General features: G+C 35.7%; 2 protein-coding genes and 1 pseudogene across 3 annotated transcripts; 1 reads left to right on the forward strand and 2 right to left on the reverse strand.

Annotated features, from left to right (window-relative positions):
* Positions 1-4,354: 4,354 nt before the first annotated feature.
* On the forward strand, positions 4,355-8,222 carry LOC132192121 (Pectin lyase-like superfamily protein). Its single transcript, XM_059607347.2, has 5 exons — positions 4,355-4,680; positions 4,803-5,263; positions 5,777-6,219; positions 6,787-6,995; positions 8,008-8,222. Exons 1-5 carry the CDS (start codon positions 4,550-4,552, stop codon positions 8,198-8,200), a joined length of 1,437 nt encoding a protein of 478 aa, XP_059463330.2. The 5' UTR covers positions 4,355-4,549; the 3' UTR covers positions 8,201-8,222.
* An 11,418-nt stretch (positions 8,223-19,640) lies between these two features.
* LOC132162556 (transcription factor MYB27-like) lies at positions 19,641-21,236 on the reverse strand (annotated as a pseudogene). Its single transcript, XR_015909364.1, has 4 exons — positions 20,904-21,236; positions 20,683-20,806; positions 20,327-20,424; positions 19,641-20,110 (listed from the first exon to the last, which is right to left on the reverse strand). The product of XR_015909364.1 is annotated as a transcription factor MYB27-like (transcript).
* Positions 21,237-22,068: 832 nt separating this feature from the next.
* On the reverse strand, positions 22,069-25,808 carry LOC132192166 (uncharacterized). Its single transcript, XM_059607418.2, has 4 exons — positions 25,354-25,808; positions 25,067-25,177; positions 23,040-23,108; positions 22,069-22,467 (listed from the first exon to the last, which is right to left on the reverse strand). Exons 1-4 carry the CDS (start codon positions 25,504-25,506, stop codon positions 22,417-22,419), a joined length of 384 nt encoding a protein of 127 aa, XP_059463401.1. The 5' UTR covers positions 25,507-25,808; the 3' UTR covers positions 22,069-22,416.
* Positions 25,809-26,252: the final 444 nt, after the last annotated feature.

Raw genomic sequence — 26,252 nt, forward strand, 5'->3', positions numbered from 1 at the left:
ATATTCAAGGGCTTCACATGTATTTATGGAATTAAATATCTTAGTTTGACATATATTATGATACAACATAAGAAACCTTATTCAATTAAGGGTTAAATACTTAATATCTCTAAGGTTTGGAAACTTTATTTTTACCCCATAGGATTTCATTTTTATCACAGGACCCCTTGGGGTTTTGATAAAAGACCAAATTAGTAGTCCATCCGTTAGTTGACCGTTAGTTGACTGTTAGGACTGACACGTGGACCAATTAGATGTTGACACGTGACACCTATTTAATTTTTTAATTTTTTTTTTTTTAAAAAAAAAAAGAAAGAAAAAAAATTGAGGGTGGCTCCTTGGCCATTTGGGGTGGCCTTTGGCCATAGGGGTGGTTTCTGCCACCCCCTTGGTGCCTAGGGGTGGCTCAGTCACCCTCATCCGGCCAGATGGGGGTGGCCAGGCCACCCCCATGGCCAAAGGGGGTGGCCGAGTCACTCCCAAATGGCCAAAGAGTGACCCCCAATTTTTTTTCTTTTTTTATTTTTTTTTATTTTTTTTTTAATAATAAATTAAATAGGTGTCACGTGTCAATATTTGATTGGTCCACGTGTCACTCTTAACGGTCAACTAACGGATGGACTAACTTAATCCTTTATTCCCCTAGAGAGGTCCTGTGATAAAAATGAAATCGCAAATAGGATAAAAATAAAGTTTTCAAATCCCATAAGGGTATTAAGTATTTAACCCTTCAACTGATTATCTAAATCCTTATTGCATCTAACTTCTATATTAGAGTTGGAGTCGGTGTAGACTTTAGAGTTGCCGTCGTGCCGATGACGTAGACTTGTGCATTACATAAACTTGATCTTCAACAATCTCATTCCAAAAAAAAAAAGAAAAAAAAAAAAAACAATCTCATTCCGTTAATTTCATGTTTAGTTCATATAATGTTCACGAGTCATATCAAAAGTTAATAGGTCAAATGTTGCATATCAAGTAGATCAAGTCAAGGTATGAATACATTACAATATAAGTTAATTAATTATACTATGACCCATTTAATTATTCTGATCAAACTTCTTACACATGGGCCATAACCTTCTACTATAAATGCTCAAGGATCTACCAAATACCCCATTTGCCCAAAAAAAAAAAAAAAAGTGATAAAGAAAAGTTAGAGCCTAGAATCGTTAAAGCAGGGCTCTGGATTTGAAACCACACAGGCAATGTAGAAATTCCAGGTCGAAAAAGAAAAAGGATATAAAGGTACTTATTATGGGTGTGAATAGGGTGGGGTAATTGAATGAAAAAGTAACCGTTATTGTTGATGTGTTTTTTCAATATTCTATAATTTCGTACAAGAAATCTATTTCTCTCACTGGGGTCCAATGTCCACCTAAAGAGGAGGAAGAGTAGGTGGCGGGCGCGCACAATCTGCTGCCGGATATTCAGGGTGAGCGTCCATGCCATGCTCTTTTGGGAGCTGGGCGCCATCATATTCTTTATAAATGTAGGCCCTTTACCTTTAGGGCTCAGGCTTAGACCACCGTGGTTACTTATAAACCACCATGGTTAAATTGTGGCTACCAATCAGAATTGTGAGAGGGTTGAAAAGCTCATGAAAAGGTCTCAATTTACACCCAGTTCCGCCGTCTTCTGCTCTCTAGATTCTTTACTAAATTCAAAAGTCGCATAACATAATACTATGATACAAACTGTAACCTCAAAAAATTAATTAAATGGTAATTAACCCGCTGTATGCCTCCATATCTATTTCCCTCAAAGCATAACATCAGAAGATCTAAAACTCTCATCAAAGAGCTTACAACAAAAGACTTGTTCACTTTAACAAAGAGATAGCCAATTATCTATTTCCATAAATGAAAGATATCTAGAGTTTATTGAAAACATCATAATATAGCATAACATAACTTAAATATCATCATCAAATGTTGCGGTCTAGGACTGACATCAAGTCAAATAGATAAATATTAAATGATATTTTATGTAGTAAATTTCTTCAAATCTTAATTATTGTGTTCAAATTAAATGATAATTTTTTTCCATATAATATTTATTAGGTTGGTTTGGCTCCCCCCTATAATATTTTTTGAAATTTACAAGGATATTTTTATCTTATTAAAATTTTTTAAAGATTATTTTTATCTTTTTGCTGGCATTGAAGGACATTGACAATTTTTGGTAATTGATGTAAGCTGGAAAGCTAAGGATTTCATAAAAAAGAACGATGATTTGCACTTGACGAGTCCTACTAAAAAGACTATTTCTAGAGTCTCAGACCTCAGATTGGAGCAAGCTTGGTAGCGTTGGAGATCTAATTCAAATATCTACAAAGTAATGTTTCATAAGGTTCAGCTAATTCTAATGTTTACTAAGTCAAAACGGGTCATAAATAGAAGACTAGAAAGATGGGCAAACTTGTTCGTGTGCAATCTCATTCGGACGAGATTGCAGCCGAGGAGCAACAAAGAAGCTCGTCTGCAACCCCTTCAGGACAAGGTTGCAGACGAGGGGATCAGTGGGAGTCACAAAGAGGCTCGTCCGCAACCCTGTCCGAACGAGACTACAGACGCGCCACACAGTTTTGCTAAAACCAACTATATTTCGTATTATTATTAGGTTTAGGGTTTGGGTGCCTATAAATACATGTTTTATAGACTCTAGAAAGTAGTTGTTTATGATTGAGTCTTGTTCAATAAAAAACCTTAGAGTTGAGCGTTCTTTTTTTTTTTTTTCCTTTCAAAACCTAGAGAGTATCTAGCGTTTTAGAAAATATTTCATAGATCCTTTAATAGAATCAAAATCTATAAATACCTGCCCATTTTTTATTATTGTTCTTTGCTGCAGCACACTAAGTCACGTTGCATCAATAATTTAAGGGGAACATTGATGCAATTAATAGTTTGGGTGAGACATTAACAATGTGGTGTTAGTTTGAGAGGAAGTTTGAAGATAATATGTGTACTTTTTCCTTAAATAAAATAGAGAATATAATGAAAAATATGTTGGAGTGTATATGGAAAAAACAATAAATAAAATAAAAATTTGTAATTTTCCACTAGGTATTTTAGATACTATTAATGCTAAAGTACTCTTAAATACAGCCAAACAAAATAATTTTTTTTTTTAGAATTTCTTCTCTTTTAAATGCCATATTAACTTGTCTTTTTTCTTATCTCAATATTATTTAAAATTTAATAAATATTTATCACAAATTTGATGATAATTTTAAAGATAACTTAAGAAAATGTAAAAATAAATATAAAAATATGAAAGTGTGTGTAGCATTACACTTAGGCTCCGTTTATTTTAATGTAAAATGTTTTTTGTCGAAAAATATTTTCAGCGTGAAAACATTTTTTGGTGTTTGGTGTATACGAAAAATCATAATTTTTTGGTCCCAACGGTCGTTTGGTTGAGTCTTAACAAGTCTTAACTGCGTTCCAGCGAAGTCCTAACGGTGGCTCGGTTGGCTCCTGGCAAGTTCCAATTAGGTCTTAGCGAAGTCCTGGTAAGTCCCGACCGGGTCTCAGCGACGTCCCGGCCAGATCTCAACGAAGTTCGGATGGTGGCCCAACGAGTCTCGTTGGGCCATGGTGTCCTGACCATGTCCCGACAAGTCCCGACCAGGTCATGATGGGGTCCTAACGGTGTGTTCGTCAGGTTCCAACGGTGTCTCGACTATGTCCCAACAAAGACCACTCGAAAAATGGTTTATGAATTTTATTTTTAAAAACCATATTTTGAAAACTCCAAAGACTTTTTTAGTCAAACTGAAAAACATTTTATATTAACTATTATTTTTTCTAGCACCAAACACGTTAAAATATAAAAACATTTTCTAAAAATCGATTTACACAAACACAAACCAACCGATGTTTAATTTTAACACATTATGGTCCAAAAGTCAAAAAAGCACGGCACATCCTTCAAGATAACCAGTGTCACGTGACCATGATCTCGAACGGCCCAATCAACCTGCAAGATGTCTGCCGCCACCTGCCAGTAGGACTAGTTAGGCATAACGTGAAAATTTCCCCGCCAACGACAAGATTTTCTTCTTTTTAATCCAAACAAAATTATAGTTAGAATTTTATTTTATTGTAAGGTCGTAAATATATATACGTAGTATCATATAATCACTTTAAACGTAACAAAATAAACTCGATAACTATAAAATCGCTCTCCGCGCCGAACAGAGAAATTTGACGCCATTTCCTCGAGAACAGTGGATTCCTCTCTCTCTCTCTTCTCTTCTCTTTCTCGCCCTTTTAACCGCATTGATAAAAAGTGTGGAGCAATGATTATAAAAGAAGACAAAATTTGGAATATAATTGATACTCTGATACAGAGAAGTGGTGAGAGAGAGAGAGGATACGAAGTGATTGTCTTTCTCACTCGAATAATGTACATTTTAATTACTAATTACTAGATTTCATTAGAGCTAATCACTGATTTTTCATCTCACTAAATGCTGATTTTATGAACATAAGAATTGGAAAATTTCTGAGAGTGAACCAACGCAAGCCTTGTTCTTCATCAAACAATGCTCCAAAGGACCTGCATTGTCTTAATCTCTCTTCTCTTCTCATTTTCTCCACTTGGTAGAGCCATGCTCAACCTCACTCTTCCCGGCCAGCATCCCAACCCCGAAGCTGTTGTCCAAGAAGTTCACAGGTATATATATATATATCTGTTCTGAAACCTTTGGCTCTGTTTTCCTCTTCTTGGGTGCTCTGTTTTTCGCTTACTCTGTTTTTCTTCCCCTGGATCCGGGACATTTTTTCGTTTTCTTGCAGGAAGGTAAATGCCTCTATAGCAAGAAGGGAAATGCTACAACTCTCCCGGAAAGACCAGGTTCCATGCCAGACCGGAAACCCCATTGACGACTGCTGGAAATGTGACCCGGACTGGGCCAACAGCCGGCAGAGACTTGCAGATTGCGCCATTGGGTTCGGCCAGTACGCTCTCGGCGGCAAGAACGGCGAATTCTACATCGTCACCGACTCCTCAGACGACGACGCCGTGAATCCTAGGCCCGGCACACTAAGATATGCCGTGATTCAGACCGAACCTCTCTGGATTGTTTTCCCCAGCAACATGCTCATCAAGCTCTCTCAGGAGCTCATCTTTAATAGCTACAAGACTCTCGATGGGCGTGGGGCTAACGTCCACATTGTCGGTGGCGGCTGCATTACTCTGCAATTTATATCCAACGTCATTATTCACAACATTCATATCCACCATTGTCATCAGTCTGGTAAGAAAATCCTCCTGTCAGTTTCTGTATTGATTGCTTTGCATGAGCAGATCATGATGCAGTTAAAGCAGCACATTCTTTCCTTGTCATTTCTTTAAAATCTTTAAACTAAATCATAAAAAATATATCGTTGGATATATTTTCTAAAATTTATTGAGATCTCTTATAATTCTCTTTAAATTTAAAACTCTCAAATTCATAAATTTTACTTGTTCATCTCATCTAAGCATTTAAAGTAAGTCACGTGCCTAAAATAAAACATGTACATATCTTATTTTAGACGTTTATAGATAAAATAATAACTTAAATTTATGAATTTAAAGAGAATTTTAAAGAATCGATTTTATGGGAGATTGGATCTACCAAGTTGGATTTTATTACACAAAAAGACTGGTAAAATCTTCAAATTGAATTCTTGCTTTATGAACAAAGTGGTAAAGAAAAGAACAAAATGCATGAATTTGATTTGATATTCTTTTATAAAGTAAAAATTAAAGTGGGAAGCATGTGCAGGAGACACTAATGTGCGGTCGAGCCCAACCCACTATGGGTATCGCACGAAATCGGACGGTGATGGGATCTCCATCTTCGGGTCTCATGACATATGGGTAGACCATTGTTCCCTTTCGCACTGCAATGACGGCCTGATAGACGCGGTGATGGGGTCCACGGGGATCACGATATCCAACAACTTTTTCTCCCATCACGATGAGGTGATGCTGCTGGGTCACAGCGATGAGTACTTGCCGGACTCCGGGATGCAGGTGACCATCGCCTTCAACCACTTCGGCGAGAAGCTGGTGCAGAGGATGCCCAGGTGCAGACGCGGCTATATCCACGTCGTCAACAACGATTTCACTCAGTGGGAGATGTATGCTATCGGCGGTAGCGGTAACCCTACCATTAACAGCCAAGGGAACCGCTACACCGCCCCTATCGATCGCAATGCCAAGGAGGTATATATACATACATATATACGTACGCTTTTGGGTGCATTGGTGATTTCTCTAATATGGGTCGAAATTTGTGTTTGGTGTGTCGGGTTTTAAAGTGTTAAAATATGGATATAAAATTATAGAGGTAAAGCCCAATATAAGACATTTAATTAAACTGAGTCATATTTTTTAACTATAATCGACTAATTTTGTATTAAATTTGTGTCGAGTTTATAGATCGTGTTAGTTCTTATGTCACATGTCCGATTCGAGTTATGGGTATAAAAGTTAATTATAACTTAATCTATTTAATTAAATGAGTCAGATTCTTCGGCCCTAATTTATTAATTTTGTGTTGAGTTTATGTCGTGTCAAAACTTGTCGGTTCTTATATAGCTCGGGTTAGGCCTCTTAATCATATAGGGCTAATTTCGTACCAAATTTACAAAATAATATAAAAAATTGTCATCCCTATATGTTTATCATGGGCGTGCATGGGTGGGAGAGGGTGGCAGGCAGGAACATATATATCCCTAGAAATCTAAGCTTAATTTGCCCCTCCTGATCTTGATTTTGTCTCTGTGGCAGGTGACGAAGAGAGTGGAGACAGCAGAAGGGGAGTGGAGGGGTTGGAATTGGAGGTCGGAGGGGGATATAATGGTGAACGGAGCATTCTTTGTGGCGTCCGGCGAGGGGGTAGAGGTTAAGTACGAGAAGGCTTATAGCGTGGAGCCCAAATCCGCTGTGCTCATCGACCAGATCGTCATGCACGCTGGTGTGCTCGGAGTTGGTGGCAGGTTTGTAATTTCGTTTCTCATCACTTTCTCTGTTTTTTTCTCACTTTCACTTTTGCTCTCTTTATTCCCTTTCACTTTTGCTCGTTTATTCTCCACTCCCTTGACTATTTCAATTGTCACTGGCCCCTTAGATTTTGGAATTTACATGTAAATTGGACGAATTGATCCAAACTCACCCATTTATTCAGGCTCAAAAGCTAATCCTATTTTAGGTGAGCTAATTTCAAAGAGAAACTTGAGTTTAGGCTAGCCCTTAGTTCCTAAGAATAGGATTTGGATCCAGTAATTTTCTGTTTTAATTGCTAATAATTCGGTGTTCCTACCATAGTGATAAAATAAGATTCAGATTCCAGTAATTTTATGTTAGAATTGTTAGCAATTCGGATAGAAAATATTAGAACCGAGTAATGTTATAAACTTAACTCTTATACAACTTTGGTACAATTAGGCTAATGCAGATTGCTCATAAACTATTGGATCAACTTTTATTAAAAAAAACTTATAAATCAAATGATTTATGAGCACTCCACACCAGTCAAGTTGTACATAAATTATATAAGAGTCGAGTTTTTTATATTTAGACTCTGTTTGGGTTTGCGATTCAAAAAGTGCGATTTTCAAATGAATGATTTGAAAACGTGTTTTTTAAAAATGTGGTTAAGCCTTTGAAAAAATTTCAGTTTAACATTTTAAAATTGCGCGTTTTCAAAAAAGCACCTCCTTACTTGCAATTTGAAAACACAGATTTTTTATTTTTTTAAATCGTAAATTTTTAAAAACGCAATCTCAAACAATAAATTTTCTGCGATTTCGTTTAAAATCGCACTAAATTGCAATGTCAAACGCTCATACTACTTAAATTACTAACAATTTAGACAGCAAAATTGCTGAAATATTTGCTTATAAGAATATGGACACAGCTTTGGCACATTTTTCTACTCATGGACTAGGATTGACAAAAAAAAAAAATGCATACAATATTGTGGAATCTAATTTATGGAAAAACAAGCAGGGACAACAACCTGGGAATGTGGAGCACAGGACCCAATGGTGGTGCAATGGGTTTAGGATCCGGCCCAGACTACACGGATGATATGTCGGGGAGCAGCGTGCCATTGTCGCCTTTAACCTCCACTCTCTTATCCCTACTCATTGCGTTCTCATGCTTGTTATTTTATAAAAAACTCATGACATCTATGTTATGATATATAATGAGAAATTAAGTTCCGATTTTTTTTCCCTCACTTTTTATTATTTAAAAAAAAAATAAAGAGCTCTCCAAACGCCAAAAACCTGAAAAAGTATCCACTCGTGGTTTAGAAAGAAACAACAAAAATTCTTAACGAATTCAAAAGAAAATCAATCTTTTTTATTTATTGGGGCGCAGGAAAAAAGAACAACGGAACAAAATAAAGATAAAATCTTACCGTAATTTAGAGTCTCACTTCATAGTGGTTTTAATCCAGTTGAAATAGAGTCTCACTAGCCAACAATAAAATTTAGCAAAGTCTCACCACCGAATGGAAGATGAGTGATACTTCGAAAAGAGAAATATCTTCTTAATAGCTAGGGCTAGAGCTGTAATCGATCCGCACTGAGTTTTAAGGTTGTAAGATTGGCTCGTTTCTAAGCATGCCTTCAAGCTCGACTCGTTGGAGGCTTAGGCTTGTTGAGAATGCCAGTCGAATCGAGTCGACTCGAGCTGAATACCAAAACAAACTTGGCTCAACTCAAGCTCTAGTTGGGCTATTTAATTTTTAATGTGAGATTCGAACATAGTTCAAGCCCAAGTTTGTGACATGAATAAATATATAAGACATATTATACAATATAGTATATACCTACAGTCTATTGGTAACAAATTAACAATATTTCATTATATATAACTAGTGAGTAGAAATTATAGTATTATAGTATATGTAAGACTGTCATCAAAGTATTATAATTAATATGTAATTCTGTATTTACTTAGTATATACATTTTTTTTTTTTTTGTTTTGTTTTGTTTTGTTTTGTTTGATTTTTTTTTTTTTTTTTTTTTTTTGAAAAAATCAAAGTGCCTATATAGACTATAGTTAACTACTTAACTTACATAGTTAGTTAGTTGCTTGATAATATTAAGTAATTATATATTAACCAATTAGTTAATAACTTAATATGTTAGTTAATACTAAGTTAATATATGTTTATACAAATATATAAACATATAAGTGTATATACGAGCTTTAATCAAGTCGAGCGAGTAATTCAAATTGAGCTATATACAGGCTAGGCTCTAGGCTTGTGAACCTTAATCGAGTTTTATCCATTGAAATCAAGTTCAGATTGAGTTTAAACGAACATATATCAAGCGAGTTGTCGAACGGATTGATTTATTTACAACCCTATCTAGAGCTTTAAATAATCATAATAAGCTTATTACATGAGCATATATAATCTACCAACTTATTGAATACTAATAATCGAACACAATCATACGTTTTCAAGAGGTAGCTTAATTGGTTAGGGACCACACCTCATGAAGCAGATGTCACTAGTTTAAATCTCATTGATACCCTTCAAAAGTTGTGTTTAAACTCAAAACACTTGAAATCGAATACTTCAAGAATTTTTGATATACTCAAACACTACCGTGACTTCTTGTTGATAGAATTTCTGAAATGGCATGCTAATGATTCCTTGGACTGTAGATAGAATGCTGGTAATTAACTCCAATGAGTAATTGTCGAACGAGGACTAGAGTTCTCCTCATAAATGTGATTTGCCTTTTAAAATTATTAATAGATCAAAATTTATTAGCAACTATCTCAAATTCAATAATGATTTTAGAAACCATATCATGTTTGGGATGATGCAAAGAAAAGTTTAATCCTCCTACTATTACTCTAACCCGATTGCTAGGTGATAAACTTGACTCTGTCAATTTCTACATCAAATATTCTCCACTTGTAAAGAAAGAAGAATGTAATGTTATACTTTGAAAGAAGTATTGTTTACTAAGCACAACAATGTATTACATTAAGATAATCATGTAAGAATTCAATATATATTAAATGCTAATTAACAATAACATTAGCAGCGGAAATAGTTTAATATATATGTACCTCCAGCCATTGCTTTGCTTAAGTGACTTGAAGAACAATTCCATAGCAACCAAACTAAAAACTAAAAATATTGAGAGGTTCTTCTGACCTATGCCTACCAGTGAGTGCCAATTGATGGAATACACATGTCTTATTTATAGGTAGGTCAGGGGACCCTCAATTAGAGCTGTTACCTTAATTATTCCTCCCATCAAGGAATAAAAATCAAATCAATACAGCTAATTGATTCCACAAAAATAAAAATCTTTAATGAAATCAAATACTTGTTCCACAAGAATTAAATCAGTGCTTTAATTCAGAATAGAAATCAAATACTTGTTCCACAAGAATTAAATCAGTAATTTAATTCAGAATATTTGATTGGAATCAAATACTTGTTCCATAAGAATTAAATCAGAAATTTAATTCAAAATATTTGATTTACACAATAAGCTTTAATTGGAATAAATTATTGAACACCGTAATTTTATAATTACAATAATATATGTGACATAAAGGAACATACTTTAAATGGAATTTCTTACATTCTCCCACTTGGCCCTTATGACACATAAATTCTTTATGGTGTTCAATTCAATGATATGGCCAATACTTTATTTATTCCAACCATTCATGGAATCCTCCCACTCATTCAAGGAATACTACACACGAATCATGGCGGTAAAGCTTTTATATGATAAGCCGTCCCTTCCATGTATCACAATGTCTAATACCTCCCTAAATGAGTACTTTATGGATAATGTACTTTATGAACGAACTTCCTATAAGTCATTTGGGTCCAAACTTAATTTTATCCCCATGGATAAGGTAATAAATGTGCACAAAACTTTATTAAAATAACATGATGTCTATAGACTGAATAGAAAGAATTAAGTACAAAATGAATCAATGAGCCTCATATGCTCCACATGACTTTTAAACTATTTTACCAGTAAACCTTTAGTCATGGGATCCGCAATCATTAGTTCAGTACTAATATGCTCAATGAATACTTCATATTCCTTTTAATGTTCTCTCACACACGAAGGTACTTGATGTCGATATGCTTACTTCTGCTTCCACTTTTATTATTCTTAGAGAAGAAAATGGCAGCACGATTATCGTAGAAGATCTTGATTGGTCTCGCTATAGAATCGACAACCTTGAGACCACTGACAAAATTTCTCAACCATAATGCCTGTGTAGTGGCTTCATAGCATGCAATAAATTCTGCTTCCATTGTAGATGTAGCAATTATAATCTGCTTGCTGCTTCTCCAAGATATAGCCCCTCCAGCAAGAAGAAAGATATATCCTGAAGTAGACTTCCTGCTATCCACACATCCAGCAAAATCTGAATCTGAATATCCAACCACCTCCAAATGGTCAATGTGTCTGTATGTCAGACTGTAGTCCTTGGTTCCTTACAAATACCGCATCACTTTCTTTGCAGCTTTCCAATGTTCCAATCCTGGGTTGCTTTGATATCGACCCAGCATTCCAACTGCCATTGCAATGTCGGGTCTAGTACAGACCTGTGCATATAACAGGCTGCCAACTGCAGATGCATATGAGATACTTTTCATCTGTTCTTGTTCCAATGCATTCTGGGGACACTGATTATTACTGAATTTATCCCCTTTAATGATAGGTGCTATAGAAGTTGAACAGTTCTTCATTCTGAATCTCTCTAAAACCTTTTCAATGTAAGCCTTCTGAGACAATCTCAATATTCTTTGATTTCTGTCTCTGTGAATCTTTATGCCAATGACATATGAGGCTTCACCCAAATCTTTCATTTCAAAGTTTTGAGAGAGGAACTGTTTGCTTTCTTGTAGCAAACCTAAATCATTACTTGCAAGCAAAATATCATCTACATATAGGACTAAGAAAATAACTTTGCTCCCACTGACCTTAAGGTATATACATTGATCAACAAAGTTCTCAACAAAACCATATGAGGTAATAACTTTGTGAAATTTGATATACCATTGGCGGGAGGCTTGTTTTAGCCCATAAATAGATTTCCTTAATTTGCAAGCCTTCTGACTGTTATCATCAAATCCTTCAGGTTGTTTCATATATACCTCTTTTTCAAGATCTCCATTTAAAAAGGTTGTTTTCACATCCATTTGATGTAGCTCTAGATCAAAGTGAGCTACTAATGCCATGATTATTCTAAATGAATCCTTCTTTAATACTGGAGAGAAGGTTTCATGATAATCAATGCCTTCCTTCTGAGTAAATCCCTTGGCCACAAGTCTAGCTTTATACCGTTCAACTTTACCAGAAGCATCTGTTTTGGTTTTGTAAACCCATTTGCAGCCTACGGCTACAGCTCTCTCTGGTAAGTCAACGAGATCCCAGACTTGATTTTTAGCCATGGATTCCATCTCTTCCTTCATGGCATCGAACCAGAATGTGGAGTTATCTCCACTCATGGCTTGTGAAAATGATTTTGGATGATCTTTAGGCCCAATGTCAAAATCATACTCTTGGAGGTATACAACATAATCACTAGGGATTGCTGGTCTACATATTCTAGAGGAGCTTCTTAATCCTACTCCCTCCCCATTTGGAGGAGGTTGAGTAGGCTCATTCAGAACCTGTTCCTCAGGAGTTGGCTGATCTGAAATTGATTGTGGTTCAAGGAAATCATTTTGATTTTCCTTAAGCACAATCAAACGTCCTTCATGTGAAGGAGTTTCAGTCAACTCTCGTGCTTCCTCTAATTCAACCTTTCGAGGATGAGCACTCCCACAAGGTTCAATATCCTCTATAAATTTTGCATTTATAGACTCAACAATTCTAGGACTATGCGAAGGACAGTAAAACCTAAATCCCTTGGAGTTAACTGCATAGCCCATAAAAAATCCGTTGGTTGTCCTTAGGTCTAATTTCTTTAGACTTGGATTGTAAATCCTCACTTCAGCAGGACAACTCCATATGTGTAAATGATTTAAACTTGATTTCCACCCATTCCATAATTCAAAAGGTGTCTTGGGGACAGCCTTGGATGGAACCCTGTTTAAAACATACACAGCAGCTTTTAAGGCTTCACTCCATAAAAATAAAGGGAGATGAGAATTACTCAGCATGCTCCTAACCATGTCCATAAGTGTACGATTCCTTCTTTATGCTACACCATTTTGTTGTAGTGTGCCAGGCATCGTGTATTGAGCCACAATACCTTCCTCTTCAAGGAATTTCGCAAATGGACCTATCATTTGTCCTTTTTCTGTGTACCTACCATAGTACTCTCCGCCTCTATCAGATCTTACGATCTTGATTTTCTTTTCCTTTTGTTTCTCTACTTCTACCTTATAGGTCTGGAAAGCATTTAATGCTTTAGCCTTATCATTTAGAAGATAGAGATACATAAACCTTGTATGGTCATCAATAAAAGATATGAAATATCTTTGACCATTTAGGCAGGGAGTAGGAAAAGGTCCACAGATATCAGTGTGTATGATCTCAAGAATCTCAGTACTCCTTTTGGCACCTTTAGTGGTCTTGGTGGTTTGCTTTCCCTTTATGCAATCCACACAAGTACCAAAGTTTGTAAAGTCAAGAGTTTTTAAAACTCCATCATTCACTAACCTTTTAATTCTCTCTATGGAGATATGTCCTAATTTTTTGTGCCATAACAAAGCGGAGTTTTGATCCATTAGACTCCTCTTTATGCCAACATCAGTATGCAATGATAAATAAGTGTTTTCAAAATTGGGATCTAGATCAATTTTGAATAAACCATCAACTTTTATTCCACCACCAATCAATTGTTCACCTTTAAAAATACTGAAAGTTGAATTGATAAACCAAAATCCAAAACCAACAACATCCAATTTGGAAACAGAAATTAAATTTCTAGAAAATTCTGGAATAAAAAATACATTTTCAAGGTCTAAAACATATCCAGTTTTCAAAATTATTCTAAAGGTCCCAACAGCTTCTACTTGTGAAAATAGTTTATTTCCTGAATAAACACGTTGTTCATTGCTTGCTGGCTTCCTTGTTGTGAGAAAACCCTGCATTGAGTTGACAATATGGATTGTAGAACCCGAATCAATCCACCATGTATTATTTGGAGCCTCAACAAAAAAGGATTCATGACACACTAGAGATATAAGATTACCTTTTCTTTCGAGCCACTTTATATACTTTTGGCAATCTTTCTTCATATGCCCTTCTTTCTTGCAAAAGTAACAAGTATCCTTCTTGCCAATTTTCTTGATTGGCAACTTGTTCTCCCTTTTGAAGTTTTGGGCATGCTTGCCTCTCTTGGTCTTTCCCTTAGCATGAATAGCCATGTGAACACCTTCTGGCTTCTCATGTTTTAACCTCTCTTCCTCTTGAACACACATGGTCAGAAGTTCATTTACTGACCATTTATCTTTATGTGTGTTATAGGATATTTTAAAAGGAACATACTCAGAGGGAAGAGAGTTCAAAATGAAATGCACCAAGAATAACTCAGATATGTCAATCTCTAGGGACTTGAGTTGAGCTGCCATGTCCCTCATTTCCATAATGTGCTCACGCACACTTCTGGAGTTATCAAAGGACTTGCTTGATAGTTTCTTCATTAGGGTGCTGGCTAAGGCCTTGTCGGAACTCACAAATTGTTCCTCAACTGCCTTAATGAATGCCTTAGCCTTAGTGCATTCAGGGATGGAACCCCTAATGCCCTTAGAGACATGAGATTTTATGAACATTAGACTTAAGCGATTTGATCGCTCCCACAGTTCATGTTTAACAATCTCTTGTGGCGTACTTTCCTTCGTGAGGGCGGGTGGTTCGTCCACACGGAGCGCCAAGTCAAGCTCCAAACACCCCAATGTGAAAAATAAATTTTCTTTCCAGTCAGAAAAATTGTTACCATTAAGCATTGGAACATGAAAAGTTCCATCCATTAAAGCAGTAGGAATAGCTGCAATAACCAAGGAAAATACTTTAATGCTATGAAATAACTTTATTTAAATTAACCAATGTTAACTTAATAGTAAATTTCAACCTACCTGTGGGCAAAGGTTGCATCAAGCATGAAATTTACTCTTTATTAATAAGACTAATAAATTTAGCATTAATAAATAAAATTTTCCGTACCTGTGGGCCTAAGAGAAATTTTATTTTTAATGTTAAATTTACTATCTTATTCTAATTAATTCATAAAAATAAAAACGTCCATGTGGGGATTGGCAAATTAAATTTATGAATTAATTACAACATGATGTTAATTTTCCGTATGAAGTTCACATATATGATCTTGATGCAATTATCATCATAAAATTGGGATGCTGTGGCTCTCCCAAAAATTATTATGATAATCACAACTTCATTAACATCATTAACTATATAGATGCCAAAAATTAAGTTCCCAAGAATAAAAGACAAAACCATCATGTTAGTGGGTAAACAGTATTTTTTCAAAGTACAATCGGATAGTGTCCCAGGTAAGTGGGGGGGGCGCACAACGGCACACTTAAGTCCCAAGACTTGCCTCGCCAGAGCTTTCCGATTGCAATTTTGGATAGTACCATAAACATTTACCAATACATGAGATTTAGTTAATTATTCTCAGGTCTAGGCATCAAACAATTTATATTTAAACAATTAATAAATATATCCTCAAGTTGAAGTATTAAAGAAACAAATATTGAAAAACATAAGATAAATATAAATGTAGCATTAAAGCTTAATAAACTGAATAGCCAAATGGTCTTGAACTGACCTAAGGCCCTTTATACCTTAAGAGCCCAAGTTCGAAACCCACCTGAGCCCCCTTTTTTTTTTTTTTTTTTTCTTCATCCGGATGGGCTAGCTACTTTAAACCAGGTTGGGCTGCTTGTTTACTCCAGATATGAGCCCAGAATTGGGTTACTAGATCGGGTCAGCCCAAATTCTTTTTTTTTTTTTAAGTCATACCAAAACGGGTTGAAACCCTACCCGAATAATAAGACCCTAACCTGGAAAACTTAACACCCAACCCGGAAAGCTAGCCCCTTGCGCCGCTGCCTCTTCCCCTTCCCCATTCTCCGGTCACCGGCGCCGGTTCCTTAATGCGCCGGCCAAAACAGCAGGCACCCCGTGTGGGGCTGCCGGTAGTTTTTTTTTTTTTTTTGTGGGTAGCCCGGTGAAATGGTCACCGTTCCGGCCAGAAATCGGCAGCCCGTGTGGGCGCCGTTTTTGCCCATCACAGGCGGCCCCTTATGGGGCTTCCTCCGTCAGCAGCTCACCTTATGCGGCCAACGCCGCTGCTGTGGGAGGGGGGATACCGGTGCTACAGGTAGGTGAGAACCGGTGCTGAAATGGGGAAAGATCGGCACTGCTGGTGGGGGGCGTTTCTGTAGCTTGTCTCCAGTAAATTCTAATCGAAAGTGACCCAGAGGAAAGTGAAGGACCAAGGGTCCTGATCACCCATTGGCCCCACACGTTTTGTTTTAAGAAACAATAGCACATGAGCAATTTGGTCAAAACAAATAAAACATATATATACGTGGGTTTCATGGTGGTTGAGAACAAATGGTTCTCAGTTTCAATAATCATGGGTCTGAGTTTTGTTTCGATAATCACAAAATAAAACAAAATAAAATATTATCGAAACAAAAACAAAATATCAACAACAGACATATTAAAACTAGACTAAGCAAATATGGCCTGGAAAAGGCTCTGATACCACATGTAAGAATTCAATATATATTAAATGCTAATTAACAATAACATTAGCAGCGGAAATAGTTTAATATATATGTACCTCCGGCCATTGCTTTGCTTAAGTGACTTGAAGAACAACTACACAGCAACCAAACCAAAAACTAAAAATATTGAGAGGTTCTTCTGACCTATGCCTACCAGTGAGTGCCAATTGATGGAATACACAAGCCTTATTTATAGGTAGGTCAGGGGACCCTCAATTAGAGCTGTTACCTTAATTATTCCTCCCATCAAGGAATAAAAATCAAATCAATACAGCTAATTGATTCCACAAAAATAAAATTCTTTAATGAAATCAAATACTTGTTCCACAAGAATTAAATCAGTGCTTTAATTCAGAATATTTGATTGAAATCAAATACTTGTTCCACAAGAATTAAATCAGTAATTTAATTCAGAATATTTGATTGGAATCAAATACTTGTTCCACAAGAATTAAATCAGAAATTTAATTCAGAATATTTGATTTACACAATAAGCTTTAATTGGAATAAATTATTGAACACCGTAATTTTATAATTACAATAATATATGTGACATAAATGGACATACTTTAAATGAAATTTCTTACAAATCAATCCATAGATGCTAAGTATGGCAGAGATAGAACTTTTGTCCTCCACTATAGAAAGGACAACTTTTCATTTTTCTATGAACCGAACAACTTGTTGTTTGAGTTCCTAACTTATGGTATCCCTTTTATTTAATTTAAGAATTAAATAATATAAAAAAAAACAAGTTATTGGATATGGATAAACTATATATAATGTACTTCTTCCCATGGAGTTCTTGACTAATTTAAATTAATTAATAAAAGACCTCTCTCTCTCTCTCTCTCGATGTTAAAGAGTGTAGTGGGCTTTTAACTTTATATCTATTCAGTCTAAGGTTGGATAGGAGATAATGTATTCCTGTTTGGTTTTAATACCAAATTCAGGTTCTCAAGACATATAAAGATCTAGAAGATATTTTTTCCTTAAAAGTTTGTGATGTCTACTTAGGCTTTAGTTATATTGTTGAGTTTAAATTGGCTTATCTGCCTCTCATCTCATGATCTTTTGCCAAATGGATAATATTATCTTCTGCTTCTTTATTGCGATTGACCAACCCATATGGCCCGTTCTGATTACAATCAGTTTATTATATTGCAGACTGCTCAACTTGTGAATTATGAAAAAGCTAACACACTACACTCCAATTGAACCCATCTTTTCATAAATAGGTCCAAGTCGATGAGTATAAATGAACTCAATTCGGGTTTACTTTATCTATAAATAAATTGAACTTGAAAAAAAATTTATATATACTCATTTGTTAAATAAGTTAATCTCCTATAAACTTTTTTTTTTTTTTTTTTTTTTTCAAGTAAACTCTTATAAACTTAGTTCAACTTATATCACTTCATTTGTATTATCATCTACAATATTATTTTTTAAGTTGTAACGAGAACATGCATCTTAAATATTTAAAAAAGATCAAAGTGAATTTTCTTTCTAATAGGACACATATAACTTGAATCCTTGTGATTATGAGTTTTAAGAGAGTCCATTATATCAGGATGTAGTGTAAAACTTCATTGTACAGTTTTCAATTGAAATTTGACACATCAGGTAAAAACATCGAATACGATGAAGATGAAAATATTATATCTTTAACTCAAATCACTCCCATTAACTTTTCCATTTATTCTACTAACCCAACGCCCACCACCTACCACCGAACCCCCCACCTACCTACGAGCCCTTAACACTAGAGTTTTCAAAATCAACCAAGACGGTGGATCAAATAGTTTTATTAATGGATATTTTGTCTATGATGTATTTGGTCAAAAGAAATAAAATTATTTGGTGTGAAAGGTTATATTATTTTTTGGTATTTCAAATTGAAGTATCTACTTCCTATTAGAGGGTGCAAAATACCCAATTTACACTACGTGTGTGCGTGTATGATGAATGTGTGTATGTATATATTGTAAAACATGCTTACAAAAATTTGAGATTCAATTGTTTAAGATTTCAGATATTATTATGAGATATAGTATAAATAGTTTATGTTATCATAAAAGTTATGTATGATTTATTACAAATACAAGATTGATGGAGTTATTTTTATATATTATAAATAAAAACTAATTTATCTACTTAATTTGAGTGATAAAATCTTAACAAATAATTAAGTAACTAATGATTAGTATGAATTTTTGAAAAATAATATAAATAAATACCAACGATATTTACTCTTATATAAAGAATGAAAGACTTAATTGAGTAGTTAATGAATAAGTTTGTGTTCATTCAAAAAGAAATAAATCAAGTTTGAATAAATTATCTACCTCAGTGACGAACTCAAGCTCAAATCGTGTTGAAATCAAAATTAAATGAACTAGCTAGGTTTGAGAATTCAATGCTCGGCTCTACTATCTAGTTGATTAACGCCCTAGCCCTAGGTGGTGACACTTCATATCTCAATTTGTTTACTTCACATTCTAATTGAAAATCTTGGTGCAACATCAACATCAATTTCAATTTGTTACTTTACATTCTATTTTATCATTAATGGAATTAAGACCTCTCTCTCTCTCTCTCTCTCTCTCTCTCTCTATATATATATATGGACTTTGATTTCGTAGAATTACAAAAGTTATCTATGCAATTTAATTTACTTCTAAATATCCCTTTGCAACACTTTGTTGCCCTACTCATGCATGGAGTGATCATAAGAAAAAAGAAAAAGCAAAAGCATACTACTTTTGAGTGAGAGAGAGAGTAAATTACAAAGTCACCTAATTTGGTCTTTACTTAGGAAATATAGCTGGACACTTGGAACAACCATATATATATATACACACACACAATCATATGATATGGGTAATGCATGATCCAACACATGACTCATGTTTTACAGTTTGAATGTTCCATACATCCATCCACATCTCATGACAGTAAATGTCAGCTTAATCCATCTCCCACAGGGAGCTTGAATGGTTCCATACATTAATGCTATCATCTGGAATCCATGTCGGATAACACAAACATGTCTCCACGCTATTACAGCCCTCGTGATGTTTTGTTTCACTTTGATGATCATTTGACAGCTCCGAGATCCAATCCGATATTAACCTTGCCTCATATGGAGAACTAGTCAATCCAGGGTTTGATAACCCCACACCATCCAAGCTTTCGTTTTTGGTGCTGCAATACTCCTCTACAGATCCCTTAATGTTTCCACAGTTATCATTTTAAGGCACCCATTTCACCTTTTTGAAAGAATAAATATTCTTGTTCAGCAATAATATTGTTTAGTCTGTAATGAAAGTTCCCTGCATGTGGAGAAAACAATTGTTAGTATTAAGTAGGATCCCAATGGCAAACGTGACTTTTAAAATTACCATTGGATTAAAATGTAATAGTGATCAATCCGAAACCTAATAGTAATTTTAAAAGTTATGTTAGGGAGTATACGAGTGTGAGTGTGTGTAACATTTCTCATGGTTATAATGTTTGGAAGGAGAACAAAATGCGCGTGTTGCATGCACCTTGTTGAGCCTGTGCTTTCTTCCTTAAATGAGTCCTCCAGTAATTCTTGATCTCATTATCTGTTCTTCCCGGCAACCTTCTAGCAATCCTTGCCCACCTACAAAAACAACAATTGGTAAACAAAATCCGTACCCAACTCGGATTTTGTAACCTTATTGTAACCGAAATAAACTGTTGTATATATGACTCTGAAACAACTGGGATGACTGTAATATTTGAATCAACAAGAACTTGTATAAAATGAAAATTAAGGGCTGATTTTCACTGTCATGTCAGGCCAGTTGTATAAGAGTCGTATAGGTATAACAATCTACTAAATAGTAATTTTTAACCGATAAACAGGAAAGAAGCTTACTTGTTACCCCATAGCTCTTGAAGTTGAAGAATAATCCGCTCTTCTTCGATGCATATATTGCCATGCTTAAGATTGGGACGAAGATAGTTGAGCCACCGCAATCTGCAGCTTTTACCACTCCTTTGTAGACCTAAATGTAAACAACTTCTCCATTATAAGCTAAGTTAATTATGTCATGAAACAAACAATGAATGAACTGATCTGTCCATTCATGTGATGAATCATTCCTGATGCTCTCCCCAAGGAATCCCACCTCCTTTCCCCCATAAGGGAGACAAAGCTCGTAAGCCGCTCATCTTCCTCTTCGAGCCAAGGCCCTTTGCGCAAATTCTCTCCTTTCATGGCTGCTTGATAAGCCATTATCGTTTGCTACAAGCTCAGAGATTTCAGGTCCTTTTATACGAGGAACATGGTGGCCAAAAGAGTTGGGAAAAAAAGGAGAAAAAGCGAGGGAGACCAGAAAATATTACATGGCAAGATAGGTGGACAACACTAGTTTGTGGGAACTCCACCATTGGCTAATATATCCATAATCCATGCTAATAACGTTTAAATTAGGCCATGCCATGAATTTTAATATAATTTCATTCCTTAAGAATGCATGAAGTTCTGTCTCCCTTTTTGCATCACCATTTTTTTGGCTCTACTAGCAAATAATGGAAGGCATAGATAGTGCTTGTCATAGATAGTGTTTGTCTCCACCCACTATTAAACTCCAGGTGTTTAATAGTTAATGGAGAACAAATTTAGATTTTCTCATAGGTGACAATTTGTGTTTGCATATCGAGTTTAAATTATGTTAACATATGATCAGTATAAGACTATATTACTCAACCATAATCTGGCTTATTTAATTAAACACGCCAAACCCCTCAACTCTAGCTCACTAATTTCGTGTTAGGTGTGTAGATAATGTGAAATATTGTCAAGTTTAAATGTTGCTTGTTACATTCAGATTGTGTCGATGCATGAGTAATAAGACCATATAGATAAATCATAACCCAATCCATTTAATTAAATATGTCAAACCCTTTGATCCTAACTTATTAATTTTGTATTATGTTCATATTAGGTTCATGAGTCATATGACTTGTATCAAAAAGAGATCTCAATCCTCTTCCCCACCCTGCGCGCATCAACTTTTGGTACCTGCATATTTTTCTCAATCATTCAGCTTCAGTGTGTTTTTCTGCTACCTTCTGAACCCTAATGAAGATGAATAGAACAGCTCCAAACAGGATAATACCAGCGTTTCCGCTCATGAACTGATAGATTTTGTTTGTAATGAAGACACCAATGAAATCATCCTGGGAAATGCTTTCTTCACAAAATGATTAGAATATTGCTTTCTGCAGAATGTGGTGACATTTTATAGGCTGTAGGAACTCCATAAATTAAATAGAAAAAGAAAATCAATCAAAACATCTTCAAGTACACTTTCAAAAACAGCAAAACACCTGACTCAAGCATATCAATATGAATTCAAGACAAACATGCCAACACCCTTACTCAGTATCTAACCGGGGGAAAAATATCGAGCCCAGAGAGCATTGGAGAGATTGAATCCCTTTGAATTTCCCCATCCAATTTAAAGTCACCCACTTCTGACCTACAACTTATTTGAGATGTTATTTACAGTCACACTGCCTGGCTAGCTTCTGCTCATTGGAATAATAGTACAAAATCTTGCGAGTCAAAATGCGCAGCCAACTGTTCTCTCAAAACCAAATGCCACTAGCGATCTATAAATGATTTGTTCATGAGGTTCACCGCGTCATCCATGAACTGCATCAAAGAAATGATCGAGTAACCAAGTTGATCATGAAATACTGCCAGAAATGCTGAATTTCATGTTTGATGAATGAAAGCTGCATCACTTTTTCTATCCTGACAGCTAACTACTTAGAAATAAAAATAAAATGAAAATATCAACTACTTATGACAAAAACCCACAGAAAACAGATAGCAGTCATAAAGAATATGCTGCACTTGTGTATCCACTGTCAAATCAATGAATGAATACATGCACAATTTGTCAACATTATAATTCACTATTGAGAATCCCACACACACAAAAGCTAAATCAGAGAATGTAAATTGCCAGTACAACTTCAGGGGACTGAAAATTGGAAATGACCAGTCCTTTAACTGATTTGAGGATTCAGAACAGGAGTTGCATATAATCTAGGAATCTCTTTGGCCTACCCATATGGATATTATTATACATGTTTTGGCTCCAAACTATTTCACCAATATCAGATACATGAATAAACTTAATTTGTGAACACTTTATTTTCATTTAATCGTCAAAAAGTTAACGGAGAGAAGAAAACAAATCTAGAAACAGGAAGTTTTACCTTCCCAATCGACTTGAGTTCTCGTCCAACTGGTTCCAAAAATTTCAGGTTGACATCTATAGGCCATACCTGTCAATATGCAAAAGACAAATCATCAACAAGAAAACAACAGAAGAATATGCATGTGAAGCAAAACTAGTTATAAAAAAACACAATATGCAAAATATAATGCGAATGAACTGAAAAAGCTTGCCAAGTTTCAAACCCAAAGTAACATTTAGAAAATGATCCTCCAAAACTATCTCAGAGAGCATCAAAAGCAATTACAGCCTTCCATGTGATAACATGGAACACAGCATAAACCTAAATTAGACATCATGTCAATATTAAAAATTAAAATTGATGACTTAAATAAAACTGAAAAAAGAACAGACAGAACAAACAACTTCCAAGAGAAAGCAAAACAAAGCTTTAACCAATCAACACACTAATTATTTAACGAGTCTGAATGCTCTCTCTTAGAGAGTATCCTTGCCATGTTGCACAAAATCAACATAAGTAATCTAGTTACGATATTATTAAATAAATCACTACTTTCTTGAGAGAGAGAGAGAGAGAGAGATCTAGTGGGAACAGAAATCTTCAATGAAGATGATGGATTACTATAAATCTGCCACAGACAATCTACCCGTAACCACCACCAGCCTTTAGTAGCTCAGAAACAACAAATAACATGGAATCATGGCAGAAGTTTCCTATAATGGTACAAGTTAACAAAGACAATGTCCTTGCAATCTTGGTCTTCAACCATTTTTAATACTGTCTACCATGACCAAACAAAACTTTCAAATCATTCAGAAACCTAATATATCTTGTAGGAGACATCCGCCCATGCTGCACTATGCTTGTCTTAAACCCGTCATGTCCTAAATTCTGGACATGGCACACAATCTGGGCAAATATCACATCAGTTTACTATTACACATGATATGGGTGCACTGATGTCTTAGGATAGCTGGTTTGGAAGTGTTTAACAGTGCATAATCGCCTTTATCATCGGATATAAAAGCCTAGGAAAAGAAATTTGAAGCTACAACTGCTGCCCTTTTAAAAGCGATTAACCACCCTGAGGAAGGAGAAAAACATGACAGAGGTGGTAAAGGAAATTACATATGTCCTAGTGAAGCCCTGTGTCGGCAGCTAATGTATCCAATCACATTACCAGAACATTTTATTCCAAAAAAGAGTAAGTGGTGAATGCTCATGAGACTCATGCCTCTCAGTTTAGTAAATATAACTTCTCATATACTTTCACTTTAAAACAAAGTGTAGTTCATGTCCAAGAATATGATCTGTAGAACAAGTTCCTTATTTTTAGTGTCAAACACTTGAAGACAATATAGCCGTTCACCCCTGATTATACCCATTACAAGACTAATAAAAAAAGAATACTTTATTTATCTAGAACAGTTCAGACTTATGACAGATTTACGTAATTTTTCTTAAGAAGCTGTTAAACACCACACACACATGCACGCACACGTATGTACAGTTATCATTCAACATTGTTTTACTATTGTTTGCAGCTGCAAAATTAGGCCAAATCTCGAACATGTCCAAAACATATTTAAAAGCTGACCAACACCTCACCAAAACCTTGAGTTTTGAAGTTGTATAATGATATTCCATGAATTCCACCACAACCCAGAGCCTTAACAAGAAAAGCTGCCGCAGCTGAGGGAAGCTAATAGGAAGAAACAAACAATGAATTATCAACTGAAGATACAACAAATGGATTTTCCATTCATTTTTAGCACTCAAGTGCCCTCAGTTGAAACCTAGCGTTCGATACATTGTAAAGCTGAACTTAGTTTTAGCAATGTCACACTCACAAGTGCCAAAAGAAATCTTCTCCACAAGACATCTAGGCTACCACAAATTGACCAATGAAAATCAATCGCGTTCGATCATGTAAGAATTATGGAATCAGAAAGGAACCCACTTACTAATTCGTCAAATTTGCAAATTCAAAGTGTAAAAATAAACTAAATTTAAATAAAACCATCTTTCTAATGAAAAAGAAGAACCTTGACGCCGACTAATTTGATGGGTTTCATCTGCCCTGGGACAATGCACTCTGGTCCCGCCGCTTCCACTATGGCTTCCATTGCTAAACCACTTCCTATCGGATTCGGATGCTGCAAAAAACCCCCCACAACGGCAAACACAGAAACTCGGAAATGAATAATATAACCCATTACAGCAATAAACACTACCAACTAAATAAACCCACCAAAACTAACACCCAAAATTCAAAAACATACATGTGTGCGAGCGTGTACAGAGTGAGAGAGAGAGAGTGAAAAGAGTTGACCTTCATGACGGAGAGGGCATAATTGGAAGCGGGAGATTGGGGGACGCGCAGCACAGGGGAGTGGTGAATTTTGGGGATGGGCTTTGCAGAGGATGCCGCTCTCCATGGGGCGTCCTTTTGAAGAGAAGATGCTGCTCCTCCTTTTCTGGACATACTATACGGCTTAATTTCTTATTGTGGTGGCGGGAGGTTTGTTCTTGTAGTAAACAGAGTGATAGTATAAGATGTTAAGGGAGGTGATGGGTGTGTTTTGGAGTATGAGGGAAGGCACGGGAGTGTAGAGGAGGAGGAGGTGGTAAGGTGACAAGCGCTTGCAGATTAGATTGTTGAAGCAGGCTGGGATGGATTAAGTTATTGTGGTTTTGTGGACAGATAGGGCTTTGTGCTTAAGAGGCATGCGAGGGACTGCTTATCTTTGAGGATGACAAAGCGATAAACTCCCCCTTCTTCCCCTTTCTTTTTTTCCCTTTGTCTTTTTAAGGGATTTTTTTATTTATTTTTATTTTTTTTGTGTGTGGCAGATATAACAACCAATGGCAGGAAAATATAGATCATGAGGGTTTTAAGATTGTTGGGAGGGGGAGAAAGGCTATGGAATAGGGTTGGCAATTCCAATTGGCATATTAGGTTTGGATCGAGTCAACTCACACAACCCATTTCAATACATGTGTAACACAAAACGATGCACATAACCTCTTTAATAACAAGTTGTGTTGGATTAATTTGACCCAACCCGCATAACCTATTTAATAAACAAGTCGTAATTTGACAAGAGGCATTCTCTAAACAACTTCCTAGCGATGCAAGAAATGGGCAGATAGAGGCTTGCCTTGAAGCATTCCTTGGACAAGCATACCACGTGGGCACCCTCGACACCCATAGTCCCTTCACCTTTGCCA

Source organism: Corylus avellana, chromosome 10 (assembly GCF_965113065.1).
Source record: "Corylus avellana chromosome 10, dhCorAvel1.hap1.2, whole genome shotgun sequence".
Taxonomy (NCBI): domain Eukaryota; kingdom Viridiplantae; phylum Streptophyta; class Magnoliopsida; order Fagales; family Betulaceae; genus Corylus; species Corylus avellana.

Excerpts from the sequence above, each read along its gene's own strand:
- LOC132192166 (XM_059607418.2), bottom strand. The coding sequence starts at position 25,506 with ATGTCCAGAAAAGGAGGAGCAGCATCTTCTCTTCAAAAGGACGCCCCA. Across the intron at positions 23,109-25,066 it reads TCAAATTAGTCGGCGTCAAG|GTATGGCCTATAGATGTCAA; the intron begins GTTCTTCTTTTT and ends GCATATTGACAG. Across the intron at positions 22,468-23,039 it reads AACTCAAGTCGATTGGGAAG|TTCATGGATGACGCGGTGAA; the intron begins GTAAAACTTCCT and ends TCTTTGATGCAG.
- LOC132192121 (XM_059607347.2), top strand. The coding sequence starts at position 4,550 with ATGCTCCAAAGGACCTGCATTGTCTTAATCTCTCTTCTCTTCTCATTT. Across the intron at positions 4,681-4,802 it reads GTTGTCCAAGAAGTTCACAG|GAAGGTAAATGCCTCTATAG; the intron begins GTATATATATAT and ends GTTTTCTTGCAG. Across the intron at positions 6,996-8,007 it reads GTGCTCGGAGTTGGTGGCAG|GGACAACAACCTGGGAATGT; the intron begins GTTTGTAATTTC and ends AAAAACAAGCAG.